This window comes from Microtus pennsylvanicus, chromosome 20, assembly GCF_037038515.1.
Source record: "Microtus pennsylvanicus isolate mMicPen1 chromosome 20, mMicPen1.hap1, whole genome shotgun sequence".
Taxonomy (NCBI): domain Eukaryota; kingdom Metazoa; phylum Chordata; class Mammalia; order Rodentia; family Cricetidae; genus Microtus; species Microtus pennsylvanicus.
In genome coordinates this window covers 31,204,916-31,232,682 of record NC_134598.1, presented here as the reverse complement: position 1 = coordinate 31,232,682, position 27,767 = coordinate 31,204,916, and the positions used below count along the sequence as shown (strand labels likewise).

Below are 27,767 nucleotides of genomic sequence, written 5' to 3'. Positions count from 1 at the left end.
CCCTAATAGTCTTCTCTCCTTTACTGACTGACCCTCTGGTCTTCAGACTAGTCTATTTTAGAGAGAACACCCTTTTTTCACCCAAACTTCACACACTCCAGATAGGTAGTAGTCAGGTTCTTCACCAATACGCCATAGGCACCCTCAACCCTCTGTTCTTTTCCAGTGTTCCTACAGCTGGCAAAACTATAGTAAAATTTCAAATGCCCAATTTTTATTTTTAACATCCTCAGTAAAAGCTTCATTCCCGTCATATAATGTCATAGGCCAGTTTGGGTTCAGTGGTCCCCAAACATTGGAACCTTGGGTATGTGTACAATTTAAAACTTGAGTACAAACATAAAATTGCATGTTTATTTTCATGAGGATCTGTTCATGTGACAGAGCGTGAAAAGGGTTAGTGTACGGACAGCATAGTTAGATGTTAGATGGACGGTACAAATGTCTGGTGCTCTTCTGGTTTACAGGCAAATGACAGGCCCAGTCATCCATTTCATCAGGCCTGAGCTGAGCACCTAAGCTGCTTCGCTTACTTTAATACACAACCACAGCATCATGAGATAGACACAGATACTCTCATCCTACAGATGGAGATGCAAAAGCTTAAGAGCTGAAACTAAGCCCTTAAAGGTACCAAGCAGGCATGTGGCAAGGTTGCTACCCAGACACAGGTCCGCAGAATCCCAAAGCTGGTACAATGAAGTTCCATGCTGAGATGCCCCTCAGAAGCATATACCATGCAAGGTCAACCATTTCTTCCCAGGCCAAATCAAGAAACTTCTTGAATTCAACGTAACAGAAAATATTGGTATTTATGAGATTAAAAACTTGAGAAATTTTGTTCCAACCGGATCATCAGTAACAACTAAACCCCCCTTAGAGTCACCCTGTAAAGGATGCTCAGGGAATAATGGATATCATCCAGTTGAAAAGGCTGCCTACTGACACAATACAACCACTGGCAAGATCGAAAAGTCTCTCGAGACTGAATATAGCAGGCAGCGAGATGTCGAAGGGAACCTGAGGAAAAAGCACAGAAGTGCACGTGAGATGCATTGTTTCAAACCGCCGACTGAAGCAAACTTCACAAGTGTTCTATAAAAGGTGGTAAGCATCATGTTTATGATAAAGCTGGAAGCTTCAGCTCTCCACATGGATGACATGTCACGTATGCCATTTTATATTCTACTGAAATCTGTAGATCCACTCATAAAAATCACCTATTTCTGAAATCAAGGGCTATTTGCGTTGATATCATTCTTGAATGGGACTTTTGGACCATTCTTCGTAAGGATCGAGAGGCCCATTGAGAAAACCTCACACTCTTCCTGTGAGCCTATGTCCTGCCACGGGCGCCAGGACGTGTGTAGACACCGGGTTTGAGATCACTCTGTCTTAAAGAGGCTCTAAGTTTCTATGGCCAAGAGCTAAAAGAGTCACCCTAAGCAGACTAAAGCTTCTGTGATCACAGCACTGATTACAAGAGAAAGAACAAAAATGGCTTCTAGGAGATGAATGTATACTGGAACCCACTGCACACTGGTCTATATTAAGATTTGGGGTAGTGAATGAAATATAAACACCATGAAAAATGGCCACAGTGAGCCGGGCGGTGGTGGCGCACGCCTTTAATCCCAGCACTCGGGAGGCAGAGGCAGGCGGATCTTTGTGAGTTCGAGACCAGCCTGGTCTACAGAGCTAGTTCCAGGACAGGCTCCAAAATCACAGAGAAACCCTGTCTCGAAAAACCAAAAAAAAAAAAAGAAAAAAAGAAAAATGGCCACAGTGAATTCAATGTTGAGGGTTTGAAACCTGGTAAGACATTAGAGGACAAGTTTTTACTAATTTATTGATGACTTATTAAATGAATCATTCATCCATTTATTCCCAAGAAAGCATGATGGCTGGGGCCTCATGAATTAGGCTGGGCTGCCTGTCAGCGAGCCCAGGCAACTACCTGTCTCTGCCTCCCTGGTTCTGGGTTTACAGGTCTGTGCCACTGTGCCCAGCATTTCTACACATGGGTCCTGGGAATTGAAGTTCGATCCTTACGCTTGCCTTTCCTGACTAAGATATCTATCCCCAGTCCACAGGCCCAATTTAATAATCTTTACAGATGACTTTCAAAGTAGACAATAAAGAAATAGTAATTAGCATTAAAGTATTTGTACCATCTTTTGTAGTATCTCTCCTTTACTATTTATTATTTATATATAATATATGCAAACGTATCTATTTATGTTTATATAAATAGAAATACCAACATATCGACTCCTTTCCAGGTTAACTATAGAACCAGTTATTTAAAAAGTTATCAAGTGCCACGTTAGTTTACTTAGCATTGCAGTTACCTTAGTGACATGATGTCTGCCAAATACAGACACTGTATTTTGGGACTCCTGTCCCTTTTCACTGAAAACTCCAAGAACAAGGGGCCATGTGTCAAAGGATGAGGTATGATTGGTGAGTTTATTTATGGAGGCCACAGGTAACACCTTCATGTCACAAGGATAGAATAAGAGCGGCTGTCACCCCAGAGTCATTGCTCCTCCCCCGTCCTCAAGACAAACTAATGTCTCTGGAATGACAGGTCCCTCTCTGGTGTGCACTCCCACCTTCTAGACACCAGTTTTGGTATACAGTCAGGTTCAGCCTCAAATTCTGTTTCTTGGTAGCATGCTAAAACATATTGTTCTGTCTTTCCCTGCTACTAAAAAAAAAAATGTTAAGGTAAACTTACGACTGAGCTATTAACATGCAAAGTATATACAGTGTGTGAGTGTGTGTGTGTGCGTGTGCACGCATGCACATGTGCATGGATATATGGATGCAATTGCCAAGATTAACAAATAGACATACACATAAGACAAGTGTGGTGATACACACCTACAATCCCTCAAGTAGGCAAGTGAAAGTAGGAGGATCAATAGTTCAAGGTCAAGTTGAAGAAGTTCAGGGCTACATAGTGCTGTTAAGGCCAGCCTGTGTTACACGATACCATGTCTCATATGTGTGTGTGTATGAGTGCACACGCATATGTATCATTTATGTATTATTTAAATATAATATATATGCATATATCATGTATCTAGTTATGTTTATATAAATTACACATACCAATGACAGTGAGTTTGCTAGGCCATTGGATATGCACGTATTTTACTATTAGCGCTTCAAACAAACTGCTTTTGAATTTTTACTTTCCACAAGCCACATACGAGCTTTTCAGCTACTCCATATATTCACATATTTTGAAAATTCCGTTTGAGATTTCAGTCATCCTTGCAATTTTCAAAATAGCTGCGATTTCTCCCAATCTGATTTTTAAGCAGCTACTCTAACATCTTCCTGTGCTCTTGGGCACAGTGTCAATCACTTCCTCCTTGGCTCCCTCAGGTCCAATGTCAGTCACCTTTCCTTTGATTCTAAATGTTCAACAATGAAGGGAGCCATGTGGGAAAAATTCCCCTCATCAGTTTGGCCTGCTTCATCTGGTACCATAATTTCAAGTTAAGTTTAGGGATATGGCTGATGGAATGGCTTCCTTTCAAAAACCTTAAAATACAGCACAAGATCTGCAGGGAAAAGAATTTTAATAGTCTTAACGTAAGAAAAGAAATTCACATCTCACATGGACGTTTCTCTACCACGCTTCCTTCCTGTTAATGCATCACCTCTCTTTGAAGTTATCGACTGACTGGAATTTTTTTCTACGCTGGGGGAAACATGCATCTTAGAAGATAGCTATGATACTAGCTAACTTAAGAGTCAATACTGTGACTGACAGAAGAGGCATCCAATGGAAGTTCGGGATGAGAAATAACTGGATACGTTTGGTTTTCCTGTTCTTAATTTAACTTCGTCCTCATGCCAGCAACAAGGGTACCACTCCTCCCATCCTGACAGAGACAGTAGACCAGTCTTCATAGTAGACAGGGTCTTTGTACAATCTCCCTCATCCAAGGGAAATCCCACCCCTTTCTGAGAATGAAATTATCTTTTTACCACTCTAATTTTTGTGTTAATCAAACTTTAAACATGACAGAGAAGTATTTTTAATATAATAGGGGATCAAAACCGTCATACTGACGAGATGTAGAAGTCTTTTAATATTAAATTTTAATGAAATGATGTTATTGCAAGAGGAATTTTAGAGAGAACAAGAAAACTGGATATTAAATGCCAACGTGCAGGGAGCTGACTCAAACTGCGCTTTGTTAGGAACAGAAGGGCAGATTCTTCTTCGGCCGTCTCCACCACCACCACTGTGCCACACCTTCAGCTCAAGGGCAGCTTATGGAAAGGATTCCCCATAGAACTCTGCCTGAGGTCTCTTCAGGTGGAAGCGTGAGGCAGAATGAAGACAAACCCTTTAGAGAGGGCGTAGACCCTCCCATGCTTTCTCTGAGACCCTGTCCTGTGTGTACATCTCTCTATCGCTGCTGCTGGGTCACCGTGTCCTTGTAACATACTAATAAGCATACAAAGGATACTTACATGAGTGTTTTTGTTTTGTTTTGTTTTGTTTATTATTGAGGCTGGAAGCAACTTGTAAGTCTGTAGCTGGCTTGAAAGAGGTGGACACTCCATCTGCAGCTGGCAGAGGGGCAGGCAGCCTTATGGGATGGGGCCCTTAGCTTGTTGATTCCCTACTATCCCTGGGTTAAGGTAACTGCTAGGTACTCAGTTGGTGTTGGAAAGTTATAGAGTCATTTGGTGTTGGGGGGAAAATGTACAATAATCTCAGTACTTGGGTCAATTCAGATAGATAAGGGATTCTGGGTCATAGTAGATTTCATTAAACTCTGATTCAAAAACCAAAACCATCCAGGTCTAGAAAGGTGTGCATCCAAACAGACCAGGCTCCCAAAAAGCCAGTACGTGCAGTAGGGAAAGCGAGGGGGAGGGAGGGGGGAGTAGGAGGGATATGGGAGGATGGGAGGGGGTGGAAATTTTAAATAATTAATTAATTAAGAAAATCTGGCTAGAAATAAACCAAACTAAGGTTGGGAAGAAAAAAAAGAAAAAACAAAACAAAAACAAAAAATTCAAGTAATAGTCAAACGTGCAAAGTTAGACTGTGCCGGGGTTTTTTGTTTGTTTGTTTGCTTGCTTGCTTGTTTTTACCAACTTGATTGTTTTTATCAATTTGACACAAGTTACAGTTATCTGGGAAGAGGTCATTTCAATTGAGGGATTGCTCAATCAGATTCCCCTTAAGCAAACCTATGGGGGATACACCTAGATAAGATTGTTGTGGGAAGGCCCAGCTCACAGTGGGTTGTGTAAAAAAGCAAGCTGAGGAAGCCATAAGGAGCAAGCCAGAAAGCAGCATTCCTCCGTGGTCTCTGTTTCAGTTCCTGTTTCTAGGTTCCTGCCTTGGGTTCCTGATTGGACTTCCCTCAGTAACAGATAAAATAAGCCCTTTACTCTCCCAGCATGCTTTGTTCATGGTGTTTATCACAGCAGCAGAATAAATAAAAACTAGAACATCAATGACTAAGTATCTTTGTGTGTTGCAACCCTTTCTCAACATGGAACCCATTCTGCACACCCCTGCCCTTTAACCCACTCTGGATTCAGACAAGAAAGTCTAGTTGATGGAAAGTCAGGGAACTGACGGCATCTTCTAATTACAAGTACATGCTTTCAAAAGTTTTCTCTTTTGTTTAGTATGTGTGTGTGTGTGTGTTTGTGTTCACACACAAGGACCCATGTGCATGTGTAAACAACAGAGCATACATATGGAGGTAAGGGGACCGTGTGAGTTCCTGGGACTGAACACAGGTCATCAAACTGGCATGACAAGGGTTCTCATTCACCACCCAATTCTCTTTATAGAGAATGGTTTAAGGAAACAATCCTTCAAAAACCAAAGGAGACCCTGAAGGAAGCAGTGAAAGTTGAGGCTGTATTTCCCAAGGCTTGTTCTGACTGTTCAAGACTCCCGAGATCTAGAAAAAAGAATCTTTGAAGTTGCTTTCTTTTGTCAAAAAGATATGCTTTATAGAAGGTCCCAAATAGAGAAAAATCTCCTTTCAAGTATCAAAAGCTCTAAGTACAACAGGAAGCATGAGTTAAACAACCAACCATCTATCAGGACAACTACAAAGGACACACAGGGCACACAGAACAGCACATAGGACATATAGGACCACACACAGGACACACAACACACAAGGCAAATAGGACAGTACACAGGACATATAGGAAAGTACACATGAACACACACAGGACAGTACACAGGACACACAGGACAGCACACAAGACATCACACAGGAGCACACACAGAACAGTACACAGGAACACATGCTGCATTGGATCTAAGTTCAAGAGCAATGGCAATATGGCAAAATGCATGCAGGCAAGCAACCCATATACGCTGATGGGAGATTTAAATAACTTTAATACTTATGCTAAATTTCCAGATGCTTCTCTTTGGGGTCATGATAGAAACAAGTCTAATGCATTGCTTTTATTAATCATTCTATTAGATTACCCTAGAACATTCCCCCTCTAGAGTATTAGGAGAATTAACAATAAGAGTAGGAGGAAGATTTAGAACTAATATCTCCCCTTAAGTAATATCTTCCTGAAGGCTTAAGTAGGAAAAAATGCAATTTCACTTGAATCCTAAATCTGACAGCTCTTCCTGGGGAGACATGAACAAATTTGAACATGAACATCCTCTCATCAGAGAGAGGGCACCAAAGATAGACCCAGCTACAACTGGGTGGACCTGAAACACAGATGAGGGGTTACGTAGAGGAGTAGGGGTAACCCTCAGACACCTGCACCATTACAAAGTTTCACCCCATGAGGGAGCATAATGTCCTGTTAACCTTCCTCTTCCTACACGCCCCTGAATCGCCCAAGCTTTTTTTCAGCTAGGAGTGGGGTGGGACAGAGGGAATATGGATTGGCTGGATTTCCAGGTGATGGTCTGGTGACCTTCAACCCTCTTTGTGCTAGGTAGTGTCAGCAGCTCCGTCACCCTTAGTATGAGCTCACCTATCACCATATTGTTTATGTTCACTTGATTGACTACTGGGCCAAGGTTATCAGTGCTCCAAGATGGTAGTGAGGTAGACGATCACGCTATTCCCAGATGGAAAAACCTGCCACTGCAATCTAACTTAAAGATTCCCGTAGAATCTTCCACACATTTCTGAGTCCCTGGGTGGAGCAGAAGTATGAAATTGGGTGGGGATGGGTGATGCTGTGCAGGCCAGGGGCAGTTCATAGACACAGGAGAAAAAGGGTGCTAGCGGAAAAGCGGTTTTGAGCACAGTGCTAAGGAACATACTCTGAGCAGCCATCAGCCCGGACATTGAGTCTGACTCGAACACCTGCTAGCTGAGGGACCCTGGGCAAGCCACTTAATGTCTTTGCTCCTCAACTTCTCTCCTAGAAATAGCAACCATAATAACACCTACATCGAGCACAAACAAATCTGAAGTCCCATGCTTAGCTTAGAACGTGTCTGTGTATCTGTTCCCTGTCACTGAAGCCACACACTCATGTGAACTTAGTGGTTCTTGGCAAATTTATTAAATTCCTAGGGGGTCAGAAGCCTGAAACCAGCCGAACTGTATCAAGTCATGATGTCATCTAGATTGGTTTCTCCTGGAGGTTCTAAGGGGAGAAGTCATTCATCTGCCTGGCTTGTGCTTTCTTTCTCCAGCCTAAGATCAGTCTCACTGCTTTCCCCACCAACCCTGTCATCGCTCTGAATCTGTGTCTCCCGTCATCACTCTGCCTCCCTGTCTCCTCTGCTGTCAGATCCCTCCAGAGCAAGCACCCTCTCACTAGGCACCAATGACAGCCTTGTGGGGGTCACCTGTATAATCTCCTCCTCATTTGACCCTAAACTCAATCATCTTCACAACATTTCTTGGCCATGCGAGGCCACAAGTTCTGGGGATTCCTCTGGAAGATCGTCGTGTAACCTGTCACACGTGTGGTCCACTGAGATGATTTGGATAACGTACTTATCACAGCTGCTGTGTGGAGACCGGTACTACCTTATTGTATTATTTCTACTTAAAATTTCGTGATATTTCTACAACAGCCTACTGAGACAAAAAGTTATTAGTGTCCCCTAAAATACAAGGGTGCATCTTTACTATGCTCCCTGGCACACCCTTACAAACTGGGGTGAGACATTAGGATATGAGCAGGAATTATGACAGCCACCCAGGAGGGCTTTTGGAATTTATCACCTAGGCTGTGATATATTTCAGAGAAAAAGAAGGGTCTAGGGTCAATCACTTTAAATGAGTCTATACTGTCTGTGATTGCCAGCACATGTGGATATGTGGTCAACCTTAAAAAAAAAAGGTCTTGGGAAATACTGAATGCATCTCTTCTCCTGCAAAGCTGTCCTTGAGGAACAGGGCAGACACCTTAGACACTAAGCCATGTACCCAGTCTTCACCAGATGTGAGGCCAATGTATCTTCTTTGGAGACGGTTCAATGTAGAATACTTGCCCTACAACTGTGAGGACCGGAGTTCAAACCCCCAGAGCCTGTGGAAAGCTAGATACAGTAGCACAAACCTGTGGTCCTGCTGCTCCTCCTGTGGCAAGATGGGAGGCAGAGACAGGAAAATTCCTGGAAGCTCACAGAGCAGCTAGCTGGCATGCTTAGACTAACAAGGTAGAGGGTGGTGAGCCATGCCACACGCGCACCTGTACACGCACGCACACACGTGTGCACACACACGGACACACATGCACACATACACACACGCACACACACATACACACACGCACACATACACACACGCACACATACACACCTGCATGCACACACCTACACACACGCACACACACATGTACGCACACACACGGACACGCATGCACACATACACACACGCACACATACACACATGCACACACACACACACACCTGCATGTACACACCTGCACACACACACACACACACACGTGCGCTCGCGCACATACACACTTTGCCACCACTGAGCACTGAGACTTATTTGTTAGCACAGCACAGTCTGCCCGAACCTGACTGAAATGTCTGCTCAGGCAAGCTTGCCTTCTCTCACTACATTTCCATCATCACCGTGAGAGTTTAACATCACTTAAAGGTCAGAGCTTTGACTCTCTCAGCAGTCAAGTTAGCTGCTAGGTACCACGTAGCTGGAGACCCTCCTGAGAGCCTCCATGGGGTCTGCCTGTGTGCTTTTGACCGGGAACACAGAAATAAAATATCCACACTTATAACAATACTCGATGCTGCTTTTTTCTCAGCCCAAGTTCCCTGAGCTTAACTTCTGGCAACTAGAAACTAGAGACTCTTTTTTTTTTTTTTTTAAAGCAAAGCCTTTGTAAAGAACCAAAGTTCATACTTTATGCTAGGAACCAAGTCAAAGCATGCTGGGTTTTGTTACTAAGCAGCTCCCAGTGAGGTGACAAACGGAAGAGCAGACCTTATGAGCACAGTGTGGAAGGCAAGTGGCTCACACTGTCTCTGTTCTCATGGGCGCTCACTGGGACCAGTGGCACACCCTTCTTAGACACCAGCAATGACGGGTGCTTTCCAGCCAAAGGGCCGAGAGCCTGCAGCTCACAAAGACGCTTTCCAGCATTGTTTGTGTAGTGCTTTGAATCCCAGCAATGAAGCTTTGTGGATGACCAAGAGAACTTGGGTGGAGAAGGAGGGCGCAAGGATGGAGAGTAGGAAGGAGAGAAGAGGCAGAGGGGAGGGTAGAGCCGGTGGTACAGGAAGACCTTTCAGCATTAGCAATCCGCATCCATCCTGCATCAGACACGGAGGGCAAACAAGAATTTGGTAGCCAGACATTGAATGTGTCAATTCTCAGAGAATTTTATAGAACCAAAGAATAGATTTATGGCTATCTATGGAATTATGGCAAACGGAAAGGAGGCCAGTCCCAAGTGGTGACAGTATGTCCCCTTTACAGAATGTCCTCGAAAGGAAAACATTATAGAAATGTAAGAAGACCAGTGGCTGCTAGTGGTTGGGGAACACAGACTAGCGGGGAAGTGGGGCTCCGTGGGGGTGACAGTGTCAGTGATGGCAGAAGAGCTTTGTGTTTTGAGTGAGCCAGTGGTTATGACGTTGGACTTTCACTGTATAACGTTTCACGGCTGGGGAAAGCATACAAAGGTTGTATTGAAATTCTCTGTGTTCTCATCAGTCCTACCCCTCTCCTTTCTCTTAGTTTTGGGAATCTCATACCTGCTTTGCAGGTGCTCTCCCAGGGAGCTACAGGTTGGCCTACTTAGCTCAGGCTAGCCTCAAACTCACTGAGCAACACAGACTAGCTTTAAACTCAGCAATCCTCCTGTCCCTCTCAAATGTAAGGATTCTAGTGATACACCACTGCACCTAGCTCAAGCTTTAAAAATTACTTTTGTTAAAATATTGTGTGTGTGTGTGTGTGTGTGTGTGTGTGTGTGTGTGTACCATGCCATTCACAGGGATCTGCAGAGGCCAGAAGAGGGCGTCAGATGCCCTGGAGCTGAAGTTCAAGGGAGCTATAAGAAGACTGATATGGGTCCTAGGAACCGAACTCTGGTCCTCTGAAGGAGCAAGCAGTGTGCTCCCAACTCCTGAGCCATCTCCCCAGTTCTGAGGTGCAGGCTGACTCATTTACCAAACTGAAAAAAGGGAATGAAACTCATAATTTCACCCGGTATTTTCCAGATTAGAGAGAAATGAGATTGGCTAATGACTCCCCTGTCTCTAACGTCCCTTGATGTTGTACAAAGTGACTTAACTTCCCCCTTGAGACTGGCCTGCAGCTTCAGTAATGAAGCCAGGCTTGATTTTTGGAGAAATGCACACACTTCTGTTACTTTGAGAGTAAACACATACCATCCCATTCCTAATGGTACCAAGGTTCAGACCACACCCAAGTCTCATCACACCCTCCAACTGCATGCTCACAAAGAGGTCTGGGACCCCGAGCACAGGAAACACAAAGGCTCTCAGTCCCTCCATGAAAAAAAGTGTATTTCACCTTGACACTATTGCTGGCAAATCTTAGAGAGATGAGCATTTTTGAAATGCTATAAACAGCGTAGCCTTTTCTTAGCATTTGAAGAGCACGTTAATAGCCTGGCCTTTTTTTTTTTTCTTAAAGGGCTTTCTTTTTCCTTTACCCAAATTTGACAGTCAGACGTGAATGGTGAGATGATGGAATCAAAGTCAGCGTGGTGTTTTTAAAAGCAGTGTGGAACTCATGTCATCTGGCATTGTCTTCCAAAGAATATACGAATATTAAGTGGATGCTTCATGATCTTACACACAAAGGGTACTCTCCACTTGAGGACAGAATGATAATTTCTCAGGGAAGGAAGATGTAATTCTTGCTGCCCATAAAACCTACTCAGACAGCTCGTGGCTGCGCCAACAGAAACTAAGAGGAAGGCAAAGAAAAGAGAGCGAGAAGGAAAATCTGCAATTGTCAGTCTCCCCGATTGTGTTAATAGAATTAATTGATAATGCTCTGTAATTACCTGCTATGGACAGTTAGAGCTTTGTGCTAGCAGCGGTGTGCAGTTTCTAGTGTGATTGTTACACTTCTGAGGTTTTGTGAAAGAGCCACGGGCCGGCAGCAAGGAGCAGCCTCTACATAGAGGATGATGAAGTCCAGAAACCGGGCGCAGCGTTAGCTACAGATCGCAGCCCACATGCGATTCTGACAAATGGATGGTCTTGCAACCAAGGGGTGAGGACTATGCCAAAACTTGAATGTAGGTGCACTGGGGTGCGGGGAGTCCCTAGAGAGGAGTCGTAGACTGAACAAACTCAAGCTTAAGCAACGGTGGAGGTTTTGATTGGCCTCCGAAGATGCTGACATGCTTGCAGCAATCATTTCAGCTGACATGTGAAGGCTCAGAAGAGGCTGTGAACGAAGATAAGGTTCCCATCATTTCATGATGGAATAGATGTATTAGAAAAAAAGAGCAAACAACTAGATAAACTGAAGACGCCAGCAGAGTGGAATGTAACCATTAATCCTCAGCACGTGGTTGATGCCAATATTCTATCAGAAATGTATCATAAACTAATTTTTGGTTGTACTGTGGATTGAATCTGGGACCTCAGCCATGCTAGGCAAGCTTTCTGCCACTGAGCCCCTAAACAATTATTTTTAACAATAAGAAACAATTGGCTCTATGCAGAGGGAATTCAGCCATGTAAAAAATATGCATCCATCAAGCACACAGTCATACTGGCTAAGTCGGTAGGATTTTACTGTCATTAAGGATGTACAGGTCAGATAGAAAATATTTTTAGAAAACAAGTTTGGGTTTTGTTTTGTTTTGATTTGATTTAAGAGTTTAAGAAATAGATATGTCCAACAGTAATTGTGCTTTCTTAGGGGACAGGAGAGGCACTTTCCCTGGCCATGGGATGGCATCAGAGCTGCTGTCTCTATCCCACTGCTTTCCCCCATCGGGGACCAGCTCCCCTCTCACATTTACCCAATAAAAAATCAAGCCAAGATAACCAGAACCATAAGACACTGGGAATCTTAAAACTGGGTGTGGCCCTCAGTCCTTTCGTTTGTGCTGAGCCAACTTCTTTAGCCATTTCACTCAATGGTAGTGAAGACCTGTAGATGGAAGTTTCTCTCCCGCCTGGTCTCACAGCCATTCAGTTTCAAAGAAACACACAGAGGCTTATATTAGGTTTAAACGGTTTGACCTATTAGCTCGGGCTGATTATTAACTAGCTCTTACAACTTAAATTAATCCATAATTCTTGTCTATGTTTAGACACATGGCTTGGTACCTTTTATCACTGAGGCATTCTCATCTTGCTTCCTCTGTGTCTGGCTGGTGACTGCATCTGGCATTTCCTCTTCCCAGAATTCTCTTAGTCTGGTTGCCCCACCTATACTTCCTACCTGGCTACAGGCCAATCAGCAGTTTATTAAACTAATAAGAGTGACAAATCTTTACAGTGTACAAGAGAATTATCCCACAGCAAGTATCAGATCTTTTCCTCTCTTTTAAAAGATGGTACCCCCAGCCCACCTGACTCATTTCAATAGCAAGTACTTGAACTATTTTACTAGGAAAATTAAAATCACTGGGTGAACTGCCCCAACTTCACTCCCTCCCTCCAATCAGCCTTCCTGGTAACCCTCTTCCCCATCTTGATCACTGAAGAGTCCTTGAGCTTTCTGCTCCCAGCTTCTCTGTCCCAACCCACCCTCTGTCCTTGGAGACAATCTCTACTATTTCTATCCCCTTTCCTTTATGCTCATTCCTCTCTCAACACCCTGCTTGGTCTCTGTATCTCCCTCTAGAACTCTGCCTTCCTTCTCAAAACTTCTTAGTCTGCATCAGCATCTTTTTTATTTATTTATTCATTTTTATTTATCCATTCAAATATTTACACTTCCTTCCCTCCTCCCAATCCCCTCCCACTCCCCCACACCACCTCCTTCCTCTCCCTCCCTGCTTGAGAGAGGGCAGGAATCCTGCCCTGTGGGAAGTCCAAGGCCCTCCCCCCACATCCAGGCCTAGGGAGCCCACCAGTATCTTTTAAGTTCTTGCCTCATTCCTCAACTGCCCACGGCACCTTTTTTCCACTGTCCGAAAACAACATTTCATGGGTACAGATACATTGCTGGCCTTGGAGTAAAGCAAATGCCCACTGCTTAGTTTTCCTGTGCCTGAATTTCTTCCCCAGTACAACAGGAGGGCCTGGAGAGAGAGTGAGAGGGCTCCTTGCTCTTGCAGAAGACTGAAGTTTGCTTTCAGCAGCCTCATCCAGTGGCTCACAACTGCCTATAACTGCATTGTCCAGTGGCTCACAACTGCCTATAACTACACCTTCATGGTAGTTTCACATCCTTTTCTAGCATCCAAGGGGTAACCACTTCCATGTTCACATGCATTTGCACACGCACACACAGACAAATAAATAAATCAAACAACTCTTTAAAAATAAATAAAATGCCAATCAACTCTATAATATAGAGTCTTCTAATTTGGCAGGTGGTGGTAGTGCATGCCTTTAATCCCAGCACTTAGGAGGCAGGGGCAGGTGAATCTCTGAGTTCAAGGCCAGCCTGACCTACAGAGTGAGTTCGAGGACAGCCAGGGCCACACAAGAGAAACTCTGTCTTGAAAAACAAAAATATTCTTCTAATATTAAGTGAGCTAGTTGTCTCAGTCAATGTTCTATTGCTATGAAGAAATACCTGACCATGGCAACTCTTTAAACATTTAACTGGGGCTGGCCTACAGCTTTTATCAGTGTGGCAGGAAACATGGCATAGGAAGCAGGAAGACATGGTACAGAAGAAAGATTCTACATCCAGACCCATAGGCAGTAGGAAGAGAGGGAGAGACACTGGGCCTGGAATGAGCATTTGAAATCCCAAAGCTTGCCTCCACAGTGACACACTTTCTCCAGCAAGGCTATACATACTCCAACAAGGCTGTGCCTTCTAATCCTTGTCAAGTAGACCAAGAATTCAAATATATGAACCAATAGGGGCCATCCTTATTAATACCACCACACTAATGTATGTAATGAAAACATTTAGCAATGTTTGCACACACCATGTTCTCAACAAATATGAACCAATATTATTATGATTACTAGTGGTTTATTGATATTCGATGAATATTATTGTGACTGTCAGTTACTTATGCTAGGTCTAGCTGAAAATTTTGAACGGAAAGAAAAGTTATTTATATCTACAGTACAAAATAAAGTCTATTTTTCAACTTGTGCATGTAATAGGTCCCATCTCTTCCAACCAGAAGCTGTACCTATGAATCTCTTGCACGTACCAATCCTGTACGATTGTGGCCAGCACAAATGAGCGTTATCCTCACATACTGATCTGTTAAATTCACACATTCTCACGCACATGTGTATGTAATTTAGACCAATTTCCTTGTGCCACATGAACAAATCGGAAAACGTTAATTTAGCTGGCCAGAGATGCTTTCATCTGTATTGCCTTGCAGCTATAGAAGGTATCTACACCAATGTCCTGCAAACAGTCAATAATTGATGATGGACAGGAAGCTGTCAAAAAGGGGCTCCATCCTCCCATGATTGCTTAGTTACAGCAAGACAGAGGGGATAATTTTAGCATCATATTTGAATCCTATCTGACAGTTTGGAAACTAAGAATTCAAACCTGTGCAGACAATTAAAAAATGCTTTTTATTGTGGTGTGACATTAAATCATACCTAGCTGTCATTACTCTGTGATCCACTAAGAAGGCTGGCATGGGCTTCTTTATCTCCTTGCTCTCCAAACTCTCTTTATTACAACCTTTGCACAGCAATATTTATTTTAATTAGGAAGAGGTGATACAAGCCAAGGTAACTTGTAATAGGCGTGCTCAGTAAAAAATAAAAATCTTGCAAAACAAAACCTCATACCAGTGGAAAAAAATGGCTCAGAGGGCCCAACACGGTGGTATATACCTTTAATCCCCAGGTACCAAGGAGGCAGAAACAGGTGGTTCTCTGAGAGTTCAAGGCCACCCGTCAAGGCCTTGGAATGACACACTGTCTCAAAAAAAATAAATAAATAAAGTTCTATTAGCACCTATAACTCTGCCTGTCCAAGAACTGACTCACTGGGACAAGCTCACAAATCCCCATGTCCCAGCCCCGCACAGCTCGGTAAGTCTGCCTCTCAGCAGAGGTCAAGCGTGAAATCCAACACCAGCCATCATTAAAGAAATACACATCAAATAAGCAGATACCACTTCCCACCCATCAGGATGGCAACCGGGAAAAAAACAGAGGAAAAACCATGTGTGTTGATGAGAATGTACAGAAATTAGAACCCTGATGAGTGTGTGCATGTGTCTAAAGTTGCCTCGCTACTGGGGGGGGGGGGGAGCAAGTAAACAAGCTTGGGAGTTCCTTAAGGAGTTTAGCATAGAATTACCATGTGATTAAGTCATTCCACTCCTAAATATATTCCCTCCACCCACTGAAGCCAGGACTCAAATATACACACCCAAGTCATACAAAGCCAAAAGCCTATTATCAGACGGCTAGATAAACAAGCATGTTATATAGACACAATGCAAATGAAATAAAAAAAGGAATGAAATACTGAAATGTGCTGCACTGTAAATAACTTTACAACAGTATGCGAAATTAAGTAAGCCGCCCACAAAGAGGCAAGTGTGGCACAATCCCAGTGACATGGTGCACCTGCAACAGGTAAACTGGGACGCTGGCAAAGCAGACTAGAGGGCATCAGGTGTTGGGGAGGATGGCAACGAGAAATAGGGGGTTAATAATTCAGGAGTAGTGAAATTCTTGGGAGGTGGATGAAGGTAATAGATGCATGGCACTTGAAATGAACAGCTGTTTGGTACACCAAATGGTTAAAACTATAAACTTTATGGTATGTTCATTTATATATGCACATATGTATCCACACACATACCCCAAGATCCATCATAAGTAGTAAGTAGTAAGTTAGCTGTGTAAACGGTGCTTGGCGAAGCAAATGTACGAGACTAATTCTAAGACATTAAATATGATGAGGTAGACTTCTCATGTACAAAAACAAAATCCTCTATGACATTATTGATTGTCTTAGTTACAGTTTCTATTGCTGTGAGGAGACACGGTGGCCAATAGCAACTCTTAGAAAGGAAAACACTTCACTGGGGCTCGCCTACAGTTCAGAGGCTTAGTTCATTATCATCATGGCAGAAAGCATGGCAGCATGCAGGCAGACACGGCGCTGGAGAAGGAGCTGAGAGTTCTACACCTGAGGATCCACAGGCCGCAGGAAGTGACAGCCACACTGGGCATGGCTTGAAGATCTGAGACCTCTAAGGCCACCTCCAGTGATTACTTACTCCAACAACACCACATTTACTTCAAAAAGATCATACCTCCCAATAGTGCCACTCCCCACGGGGCCTATGGGACCATTTTCTTTCTAACCACATTGGTCATGGAGACAGCAAGTTTCAAAATGCATGTAAAGCTGATTCATTGATACAAAACATCTAAATTTGTGTATATACATATTTCTAGATATTCTCCAAATGCTAATCGGATTTTCATGGCATGGTGGCTATGAACTGATTTCTTTTAAGTTCTCTTTATAAATTTCTGCACTAGCTGAAGTTTTCTAGCAAAGAATACTTTTAACCAAAGTAATATGCCATTATAAATACTTCTTCACATGACTTAAGGCAGTGAGGTTCTCTGTACTTGTGGTTGGATACACCATGGAGTCTCCGTTAACAGAGTAAACTAGTGAATGAATGACCCCAGAGAGTCTCAGAGGAGAGACACATACCTCGGTGAGTGGTGTTGGCTCTCTGTCAGTAGAAAACAGAGCCATTATTTCAGAGCAACATTCGAGGATCATGTTCTGGAAAGAAAAATATAACGGTGATTCTGGTGTCATTGAGAAAGTAGGTCATATTGATTATTAACTCTTTTTTTCTTATTTTATGTCACTCGACCCTTAATTCCAAGCTGTGAAAGGGAGAACTGAAGTCATTCGCTCAAGTCATCTAGGTTCTTTGAAAGCATACGAGGAAGCCAGAACATAAGCGCTGGGCTTAACCATGGCTCTACTGCTGGAGCATACTCTTCCCCTGGACATTTACTGTGGAGCTGCACAGTCTGCAGAAGAATGGCAAGCGCAATGGTTACACCAAAATAAGGTTTGGGGAAACGACTTTTCCATCGAGAAGAAATCCCCAGGATGAAGAGATGCAGATCTCAGGGGCTAGAGGTGAGAAGTTTAAGTAGAAAAGAATAGTTGGGAACCGAATGGAAAGAGTAACGAGAGGAGAAAGAGGCAACAGCGTGTAGACACCGTTTGCTGATGGCCTGGCATAGCCCTGTAAGGACGCAGTGGCCTTTGTGTGTGGACATCTGAACTCAGATGACCTCACCACAGGTAAGGTTGACACAACCAGACTCGTTCTCATTGAGACTTCATGAAGGAAACACAACCCTACTAGAGCAGTGGCAGCCATGTGAGCTGCAAGGTAAGACGTGGAGGTAGAGAAGGCAGCGCCTGGGTTAGTGACATGAGCTGAGGCAGAGGCAGAGGCAGAGGCAGAGGCAGACTTGAGAGAGGGTGTCCGCCATGGGTCTGAGCACAGATTTGGCCCTTTATTCCCCAGTTCTGTTTCCCTCAGGCTCACTGGGCTGTGTCTGGTCATCCGTCACGTGAGATGTCGCTGCCCTTTCCCGCCCAAGTTCATTTTACTTCAGCCAGGGCTCTTTTCCTTTCCTTACAAGGAAAGGGACTAGGACCACAAGGTGGGAGTTTGGGGCAAGGGCAGGAGACCCAGCACTGACCACTACACCTGATGGCCTTCTCATTTCTGGCCTACATTTCCATCCAGAGGGGAGCAGGCTTCTATGCCTGTTTATTCATATACTTGGGCGTCTCACTGGGTTCTTGACTTGCTGAAGTATGCTTTCTCTTTATAAGGGGATCCAGTAGCAGTCATGATGGCTTACTGCCGTGGTTTCATCAAGAGCCATCAAGCAAAATGGCTTCGTCTATGCCATTCGTCATCTCAGTGACAGACGAAGGGAGCAGGTTCCTTGATAGATGCCTTCTAGTGCCTGTCTCAACATCTATCAAACGGGGCTTTTGCCTCAGTGATGCTGTATTGCTCTGGCTGTGAGGTAGACCGCATACACACATTGTGGAATTAGTTGGCGCTTAGGCCAGAGTTTGAGGCCCCTCGCGTTACCTTGCTACCACAGAATCAGGAAAACACTGAGCTCTGCACTCCTTGACAGAAAGTGGTGAGAAAATGTGCTGCTTCCCTTTGATAAGTGTCAGAGAGAGGTGATGTGATCCCTAGCTAGGCCTTGCTCTTTTCCCTTCAAAGAAACCCCCATGAATTCTGAGACTCGATGGACCTCTGAGCCAAGTCCAACACCCTGAAGCCAGTTCTCACACTTAGTCGGAATCCTCATCACTGAGAGGAATGCTTCCGGCCTTCACATCCCTGCTCCCTCTGCTTTCACCATGATTATCATGGGGAAGGGTAAGATGCCTGTTCAAGTGGGGTACAACCCTCTTCAAATCCCCCAAACCCAGTCTGACTTCCCCACTGCCCTTCCCTACATTGCCAAGTCCGATCACTATTGACCCAGCCATTGTCAATGGGCTGCCCTCTACAGGCCCCGCAGTGGAGCAGGAATCAGGGAGGAACGAGACAGTTAACCTCAGGAGGGAGCAGGGAAGACAGCCTCCTCCAGCAACCTCAGAATCTCTCAGTCCAGGGAGTGGGATAGGGAAGACAGCCTCCTCCAGCAACCTCAGGAGCTCTCCGTCCAGGGAGGGAGCAGGGAAGACAGCCTCCTCCAGCAACCTCAGAATCTCTCCGTCCAGGGAGGGAGCAGGGAAGACAGCCTCCTCCAGCAACCTCAGAATCTCTCCGTCCAGGGAGGGAGCAGGGAAGACAGCCTCCTCCAGCAACCTCAGAATCTCTCCGTCCAGGGAGGGAGCAGGGAAGACAGCCTCCTCCAGCAACCTCAGGAGCTCTCCGTCCAGGGAGGGAGCAGGGAAGACAGCCTCCTCCAGCAACCTCAGAAGCTCTCAGTCCAGGGAGTGGGATAGGGAAGACAGCCTCCTCCAGCAACCTCAGAATCTCTCGGTCCAGGGAGTGGGATAGGGCAGACAGCCTCCTCCAGCAACCTCAGAAGCTCTCAGTCCAGGGAGTGGGATAGGGCAGACAGCCTCCTCCAGCAACCTCAGAAGCTCTCAGTCCAGGGAGTGGGATAGGGAAGACAGCCTCCTCCAGCAACCTCAGAAGCTCTCCATCCAGGGAGGGGGACCAGGGAGACGGCCTCCTTCAGCACTGTGTGGTGAGGTCAGCCTGAGCTGCTCTGGCCTCGACCCTGCCCTCCAGATTCACCTACACGCTCCGCCACATATGCCTTACTGTTCCCTAAATGTTTGCCAATCGTAGTTCTTCAGAAAGAACAGAGAATGCTAAAACCAGAGTGTCTTTTTTCTCCAGGCTTCTGTAGCCACAGTGCTTCTATATTTGGGACTTCTAATATCATGCTAATTTTCATCCATTTATACTGTTCAGGCATTCCATAAATAATTGCTGAAGCAACCTTATGCATTTTGGCAAACACATAGTAGGCTTCTTATAGCAACATACTCTCACTCCAAATGAGGTGTTTCCATCTTAAAATCAGCATGGCTTGCAGACTTATTTCCTACCTTTTGCTCCTTTGTTTGTTGATTTGTTTTATTGAGACAGAGGCTCAGTAGCTCAGGCTATCCTTAACTGCTCAGGCTATCCTTAAATCACTGCGTGGGTGAGGAGGATGACCTTGAACTCCTGATCCTCTCACCTTTGCTTCCCAAGTGCTAGAATTAAAGGCATGAGCCGCTGCAGCCAGTTTTATGGTGTGCTGGAGAACAAACCCAGGGCCTTGTTCATGCTAGGCAAGCATTCTGCCAATTAAGCCACAACTGAGTCCTTTTCCGTGCCGTAATGTGCCAGTTCTGCTTGCTGTAAGTGGAGGAGCAATAGAATCAGTCATTCCGAGCCACTGCTCCTGGTAGAAGTGACCAGACCACCTGCTGGGTAGCCTCCCTAATCTATCTTAAATTAACATCTGTGTTCCCAAGTCCCTGGCTCATTCTGGACCTAGGGACTTTGGAAAAGGAAAAAATAAAAGAAAATTGGAAGGACCTGAAGGAAAAGGAATGAACTCAACCCACACCCCACATAGCAACCAAAGGCACTTGATTTATATCCTTAGTTCAATAATCTACCAACAATATATAACATGTAATAGAAATATCCCATTTAGAAGCCATGAATTCCTGTCCAATTCCAGAAGAACTGATCTCATCAAGTGGCCTAGTTCGCTTCTAATTAGCTCGAAGTGAGAATTGCCATGGCGACAAATTTAGTCAATGAGATTTGATATGAACCAGAATCTAGCTGTTTTTTTAAAGTGCTGCTTAATACTGTTGAAAAAAAAAGGAAAAATATGTTACTTCTATTTCTTATAATTGCTGTGAACTAATTCACTTGCCAATTCATCTCCGAGCAAATGCAATTCCTTCTCTTAGGTGATAGAAGCTTATCTTCCTTTCTCATACAGAGCCAACGGGAGCTGGAACATGCCTAAAACAATGCTAAGGAAACACTAAGCCAGGGAAACAAATTTAAAAATACCGAAGAAGATATCAAGATTGAAGAGGGCTGGTTCCTCTGTGGTTGGCCCTCATACACCAAATCAGAACATGAGGGCAAGTTACAGGCCTTCGCCAAGGCAACACAGGTCCTCTGGATTCCTCTGCCCACCCCCACGTCCCCATTTATTCCTGACCTGTTTATGTTCACAGTCAACCCTCCGACTCAAACATTTGTCTTCTGATGATGAATTTTCCACCTACGTTGACCAGGGTCACCCTGGAAACTCTGGCTCTGTCCAAACAGCCTGTCTTTGTGTGAAAGGATTGTTTATTTGAGAGATGAAAAGAAAATTAGTCCTAGAAGACGGATGAAGTGTCTGACGGGGTAGGAGGGCAGAGAGGCAGAACACAGTCTGGAGTGACTTCCTCATATTACAGACGTTTTCTTGCCTCGGGCAATCAAAGCTGAAAAGACAGGCAGATTCGGAAGGAAACGATTTTCCATATACTAACCATGGAGAAAAGTGCTAGGAGAAATTTAAGCAAAGAATATTCTAGGCTGTGTCTCAAAGACAGCACTCTGATAAGTTTGTGACTGGGGAACTGATGGAGAGAGCACTACAAACGACGAGGACGAGTCAAGAGAGCCGAGTTCTTCTTGAAAGCAGACATGAGAGGGCAACGCGCTCTTCGTGAGAGAAATGTATAATCCGTATCTGGCTCCGAAATCTCCCGAGTCTGAGATAGTGGGAGCTCTCCGACCTATTGCAAGATTGATGCCGCACTCCGTTTATCAGTAAGCACAGGAAGCAAGGGAACATCTGAGGCCTCTGAAAAGGATGAAGTCCCGTGGCGACTTCTGAGGCCATCGAAAAGGATGCGCAGCTCGAATTCTAAGACATCTGCTCCTTATAAATGCTGGCAGAGAGAGCAGAGGACTTAAATGCTGGCGAGTGGCATTTTACAAAGGCTGCCTGGGCTCCCCTGACAGCCTCCCGTACACACGGGCTGCTAACCTGCATAATAACAGAAAAAGAAAACTCATTTTTGCTAGTAAATTGAGACGGAAAATGCCAACAAATATCCTCTGAAAATCAGAAAGGTTGCTCGTCCTTACACGTTCACCCATCAAAACTATATAGATGAGCTAAATAAGAAAAATGAAGAGCCATGCAAATATTATTCTTTGTGAATTAAAGATGTTTTACATTGTTGTGACCTGTTAAAGTTTCCTGGCCAAATGACTTAAGGAAACAAACGACCTCCTATACTAAAGCAAAGACCCTGCAGGCTTTCAGAGAAGAAAAGCAAGGAAGGGGCTGAGCCTGACGCAGCCTCCACCAGGAGAGCAGCAGGGAGGGCCAGACCCAGCCTAGTGGAAAGGACAGCTGGAGGATGGGGAGCCCAGGAAGAAAATGCAACCGAGACACTAGGTGATAAGTTTGAGCTCTTTAGTCAAAAATCTCCGGACGAACACCTGACAGCTCGGATGCAGTAAGTGGGAAACAGTGAAGGATTAAAAAGAAAAAATTAGTCACAAGAAACCAAACATACCAGAAAAGAAAGCAGCCGAAGGTCTTCCTGCCCCAGCTGTTAGCACTTTCTACAGGACTATAAAAATATAAACACTGGGTGTGGTTTCCAATACCCGCTGTGATGTGACAGCATTCAGAAGGGAAGGAGGAGGCAGAAATTGGAAAGAAGGGGGCAGTAAATTTGCCAAACCATAAAATATCCAAACAGAAAATCAATAGCATCTAAAATTGACACAAGAAAACAAAAATGATGGCTGCCTGCTGCTAGCAGCATTGGGGTGATATTCTGGATTTCCTGCTTCCACGCTGGTCACGAGATCATTGGCACTGAGAGTATGGGCTTATTAGACCAGCAGAATGTTAGTGCATGTGATATGATAAAAACGTGAGGGACAATGTATGGTTTGCCCCCTTTCCCACAATGGCAAGTTCATTTGGCTGTCATTTAGCAATCTACTTACTTCCATGTCTGTATCAATTGGTTTTTCTTCAGGTTCTACAGATTCATATATATTTTCATTCGAAGCAACTTCTGGAACTGACGGTAATGATAGCTCCGCTATTTGTGCAAGATTAGACAGTTTCTCATGAATTGCGATGACCCTAAAAATAGCAAACATATATATATATATATTCATTTTATTTGAAAAGTCAAGAGGGGTGTTGGTTTTAGAATCAATAACATTTATGAATTCAGCCTTTATTTATTTAAAAGTTAAGTGTCTGAATTCCCCCAAATATCATCAATTCAATCATTTCTTCATTCAACAGACAAACAAACACACATGTGATGTTTATATCTATTTATGCACTTGGGTTGATATACACTATAATGGGGTAAGGGCACAGTGACAAGAAGACACCCCACCAAATTATTATGAATATGAAAATAAATATTTATATGGGCAAGGAAACTCCAGTCAATCAACAGAAGATTCACTTTCATGTAGATGTTAATGGCATGGAATGGCTGTCCAGTTGACTCAAGGTAAAAGCTATGACAAATTAGCAAGAATTTGAAAGGCCAGTAAATGACTGCACACTCATGTGTGTGTGTTTCTGCGTGTCTGTGTATCTGTGCTGGGGGGGGGGTAGGGACAGAGAGATAAAAACAAGAGCCAAAGAGGAGGCAGGAGCATTGGTGATGATGCTACAGAAGGACAACGTCAAGGGCTTAAGGACAGTGAAGGCCGGGTGCTCTGAGAGCAGCGTAGACCAGCAGAGGAGATCAAAGGCTTGTATTGGGAAGACGCTAGGCGAGACCACCTGCATGGCTCTAAGTGACTTCTGCCCTATAGGAACAGGACAAGTGTGCACATCTTCACACAGGGCAGGAGGCACATTATTGTGCAGAATGAGGCGACCCAAAGAGCAGAACGGCAGGTGGGTATACACCAAACTTCAGCTTCCCAGTCTTCCGTGCTGTCTCTACTCGCAACATGGAGTACAATTTGATTGTCCTCATTGACAGTACATACCTATGAGAATTTTCATATATAGAATCTATATGTTTCTGCCAAAGGGTAACACTTAAAACATAAAGATTTGTCATTACGTTTGTTTGGACCACTTGCCCAGTAAGAAGAGAGTACTATCCAATCATGCTGGCAAAGCTGTCTATTGTACTGGAGAGAGAGAGGGAGCCAGGACTTGGTGGGTCATACTTAGCTCCTTCACAGGGAACCCGACCAATGTCTTGGTCCTTCCTCTTACCCTAGACCAGCCTGCAAGTCAGTTAGCATCCTACCCTGAGATTCCTCTATGGCAAGGCCGGCCTAATAAAATCCATTTCATGTCATTCACAGGGCATTTTTAAGGAGGAAATAATGTATCTGCACATGTTTAACTTTAATATAGCTCACAAAGGGAAGAAAGCATCCTAGGCCCCATTCTTCATTAGAATACTCAGAAAAGGGCTTCTCATGTCGTTTCAAAGGCCACATAGACCTGAGGGTACATCCCTATAGTACAGTGCTTGCCCCAGATGTACAAAGCCTTGTGCTTAACCCTCAGCACCTCCAATGAGTGCATAGTTTTCTATTACCATACTTTGGGATGTAATAAGAATAAACTAGCCCTTGACAATGGGTCACAGGTTGTTCCTGATTTTCCTGAACCCGGAGATGGCAATGCCTTCTTCAGAGTAAATGCTCAGAATACATCACTCTTTTAAGAGTGACCCAGTGCCCAGCAAAGTGTGCTGGGCTTTGCCCATTCCCATTGTGTTCTCAGCCATGAAGGTTTGGTGTCTCCCTAGCTTTTCACCTTGCTTAAAAGAAAAACAGCAACATTAGGTGATGCTGAATGGCTACAGGAGGTTCAGTCCTCCTGACTGTGCCTGCCCAACGGCCTGACCTGCTTCTTTCTCCAGCCAGCCCTTGCTTCCCTCTCGCTCACTCTTCACCTGTCTGTCTCCAAGGCCAATGTCTGGTCCAGCTTTTGGACTTCCTGCCTTGAGCCCACAGGCAAGTATCTACCATTCTCCCTAAGCTCCGAGAGCTCTCCAAGGTCCTGTTGTCCCTAAAGCGTGAGCACTCTCCTAGTCTGCCAGGGCCGGAGGACAGGACCCAGTGGGAAGTAGAGACACAGATTAAGATGAAAGATGATGACATGCAGGGAGAGTGACCAAAGAACCTGATTCTGGTCATCAAGGTGTAACGGCCACTGAGAATTAGCTGGAACTTTGATTTGCAGATTTCTGAGAACACGGACCTTTTTCTCTGTGGCTGTAAGAGAAACAATTAGAACATGTCTTTCCCTGGGAGATGAAGAGGTGGATGAGGACGGGCGAGTTCTCTCTGTCCATTCTCTCTGCCGCAGTCACTCTCGTCTTGTCTTCAGCGAGTGGACAAGAGGTGACACTCAACAGAACACAACCCAGCCCGAGCGAGACAAATTGTCCTGCGTCAGGGGAGAGGCCATCCCCTGAGACAAGCTCAGTGACAAGGGCTCGTCTTTGAGTGGTTTACTGGTGATCACAAACCTGGCCACTCTACAAGAATTCTAATTGTAAATTAAATTTAATTTCATCAGAATTTAAAAAAAAAAAACTCTTGTTGGTGCCTTTCTGCTCTGCAGGTTTTATCTTTGCATTCATCTTGTGGTTCTGGAAAATGAAAATTGAATACCTGGAGTGTTTCAGGATTTATAAGGAAAATGCAAAATGTCCTGATTCTGTGGCTTTGGACCCTGGTATATGGTCTGGGCTTAGGTTCCTCAACATTTCGATTTAAAGGGAAAAAAATAAAAGCAGGGCGGGAGGAATATTGACTAAATAATTGGAGGCCTGCCAGCTTTTGAGACAGCTCTTGATTTATTCTCTTTCATAAGAAGGCAAAGAAGTCCCGAGATCAGAAAACCATGGGGCATGAACAGGGCTCTCCGGGGAGAGAGGCAGGCAGAGTGTGACTTCGTCCGCACGGCTCTCACCAGATGCCTGATGGGGCGGGGAACAGGTGCCAGGACACACCTGTGCTGTCAGCCTCCCAACGCCTGTTCATCCATCATCAGACATGAGGCTAACAACCACCAGGAAGCAGGCAAGGAGAGGCTATCACCCCCCCACCCTTTACAGGAAACAGAGGCTGAAGGTAGTGGGCGATTGAGTTGAAGATGAACTAGCAAAGTGAAAACATTTCTTTTACACCAAAACCAGAATTCGGTAAAAAGGCAGGAAAACAGAAAATAAGTAAACAAAATTTAACAACAACAAAATAATTAAAGATCTTTTCTGATTGATGTAAAGAGAGGACTAGACCTGGCTAAAGGGTTTAATTTGGGGAACAACATAAAACGTGGCTTGGTACAGAAGGAAAGGAGACAAAGGAGATTTTGGATTTAATTTGCAACATCATAGAGCACCAACAGCCATCCCCACAGCCCATTTTGAAACCAAAATTAACTGGATTGCCTGGGGGATACGTAGTTTCTTGAGTTATTTCTAGCTCCTAATCCTCCGTCCAGCACACAGCTCTGAAAGAGTGGCTCTGTCTGTGGGCTGTCCCTGAGCTCTGGTGACTGTCGTCAATGCTATGCAAAAGCTTTTCAACTTCACAGGGTGTCGCTCTGCTGTTTGTGATGTCATTCCCTGAGTGACTGGCGTCTGAGAAAGTCTTGCTGCTTCCTACGCACGGAAGCGCTTCCGCTGCTTTCCCATAACAGGTTTGCAGTTCATCAGTGTGAATCTTTTAGCCAGGATAAGAGACATGTGTGGATCTAGTTTCATTCTTCTTCACGCACGAATCAAACTTTCCCAGGACTCTTTGCTGAAGGCTGCCTTCCCTTCAATCCATGCTCTTGGCATCTCTGTCAAAACTCAGGTGACGGTAGCTACTTTGGCTTAATTCTGCATCCTCTCTTCTAGTACACGGATTCTCATGTCTATCTGTGCTGACACCCACGCTGCTGCTATCATGGCTCTATGATATGGCTCGAAATCTGGTATTGTGACCACCTCTAGCATTGCTCTTTTGCTAAAAGTGCTTATCAGTTCCAAGGATATCCTGAAGTCTTTAGGGTCTCCTCTGCACAAGATCATATTGTTTGCAGACAGGGTAATCTGGCCTATCTTAATATTGGCATCCATTTTGTTTCCTGCTCTTGTCTTATTGCTGTGGTTCAGAGACCAAGGCGCATCCTGGCCTTGTGGATTGTAGTGGGGATTGCATCGAATGGTTTTTCCCGTTTTGTATAGTATTGGCTGTAAGTTTGTAGAATATAGCCTTTGTTATGTTCACACATGTCCCTTCTATCCAAGCTTCTTCCAAGTTTTTATTATGAACACATATTGGACAGCGAAATGGCAGGTACCAAGAGAGTTTGCTTGTGAGTCTGCAAACCTCTGTCCACCAAAGGAGGTTTAACCAGGCAGTCTGTGCAATCGGGAGCTCCATATGCCACACCTGGGTGGCAGACACACATTAACTGCGCGGGCAAACCTTTGCCCTTTCCTTTTCCGACGAGGCGTCACTTCAGGAGATGTGGCAAAGGCAAGTGTGTGCTCTAGGCTGCTCATCAATCACATGACGGGACCTCTCCTGTGTCCCTGAATACTCTAAGAAGGGACCCCACACAGGCCTGG

At 44.5% G+C, this 27,767-nt stretch overlaps 1 protein-coding gene across 1 annotated transcript in view; it reads right to left on the bottom strand.

Annotated features, from left to right (window-relative positions):
- Positions 1-352: 352 nt before the first annotated feature.
- The window catches only part of Cfap54 (cilia and flagella associated protein 54), a 251,885-nt gene continuing 224,470 nt past the window's right edge, over positions 353-27,767 (bottom strand). The window contains exons 66-68 of the mRNA XM_075954510.1: positions 23,149-23,290; positions 17,310-17,384; positions 353-1,020 (exon numbers count right to left, since the gene is read on the bottom strand). Of these exons, the coding sequence (XP_075810625.1) occupies positions 901-1,020; positions 17,310-17,384; positions 23,149-23,290 (337 nt within the window). The 3' untranslated portion in view covers positions 353-900. The remainder of the gene's footprint in view (positions 1,021-17,309; positions 17,385-23,148; positions 23,291-27,767) is intronic.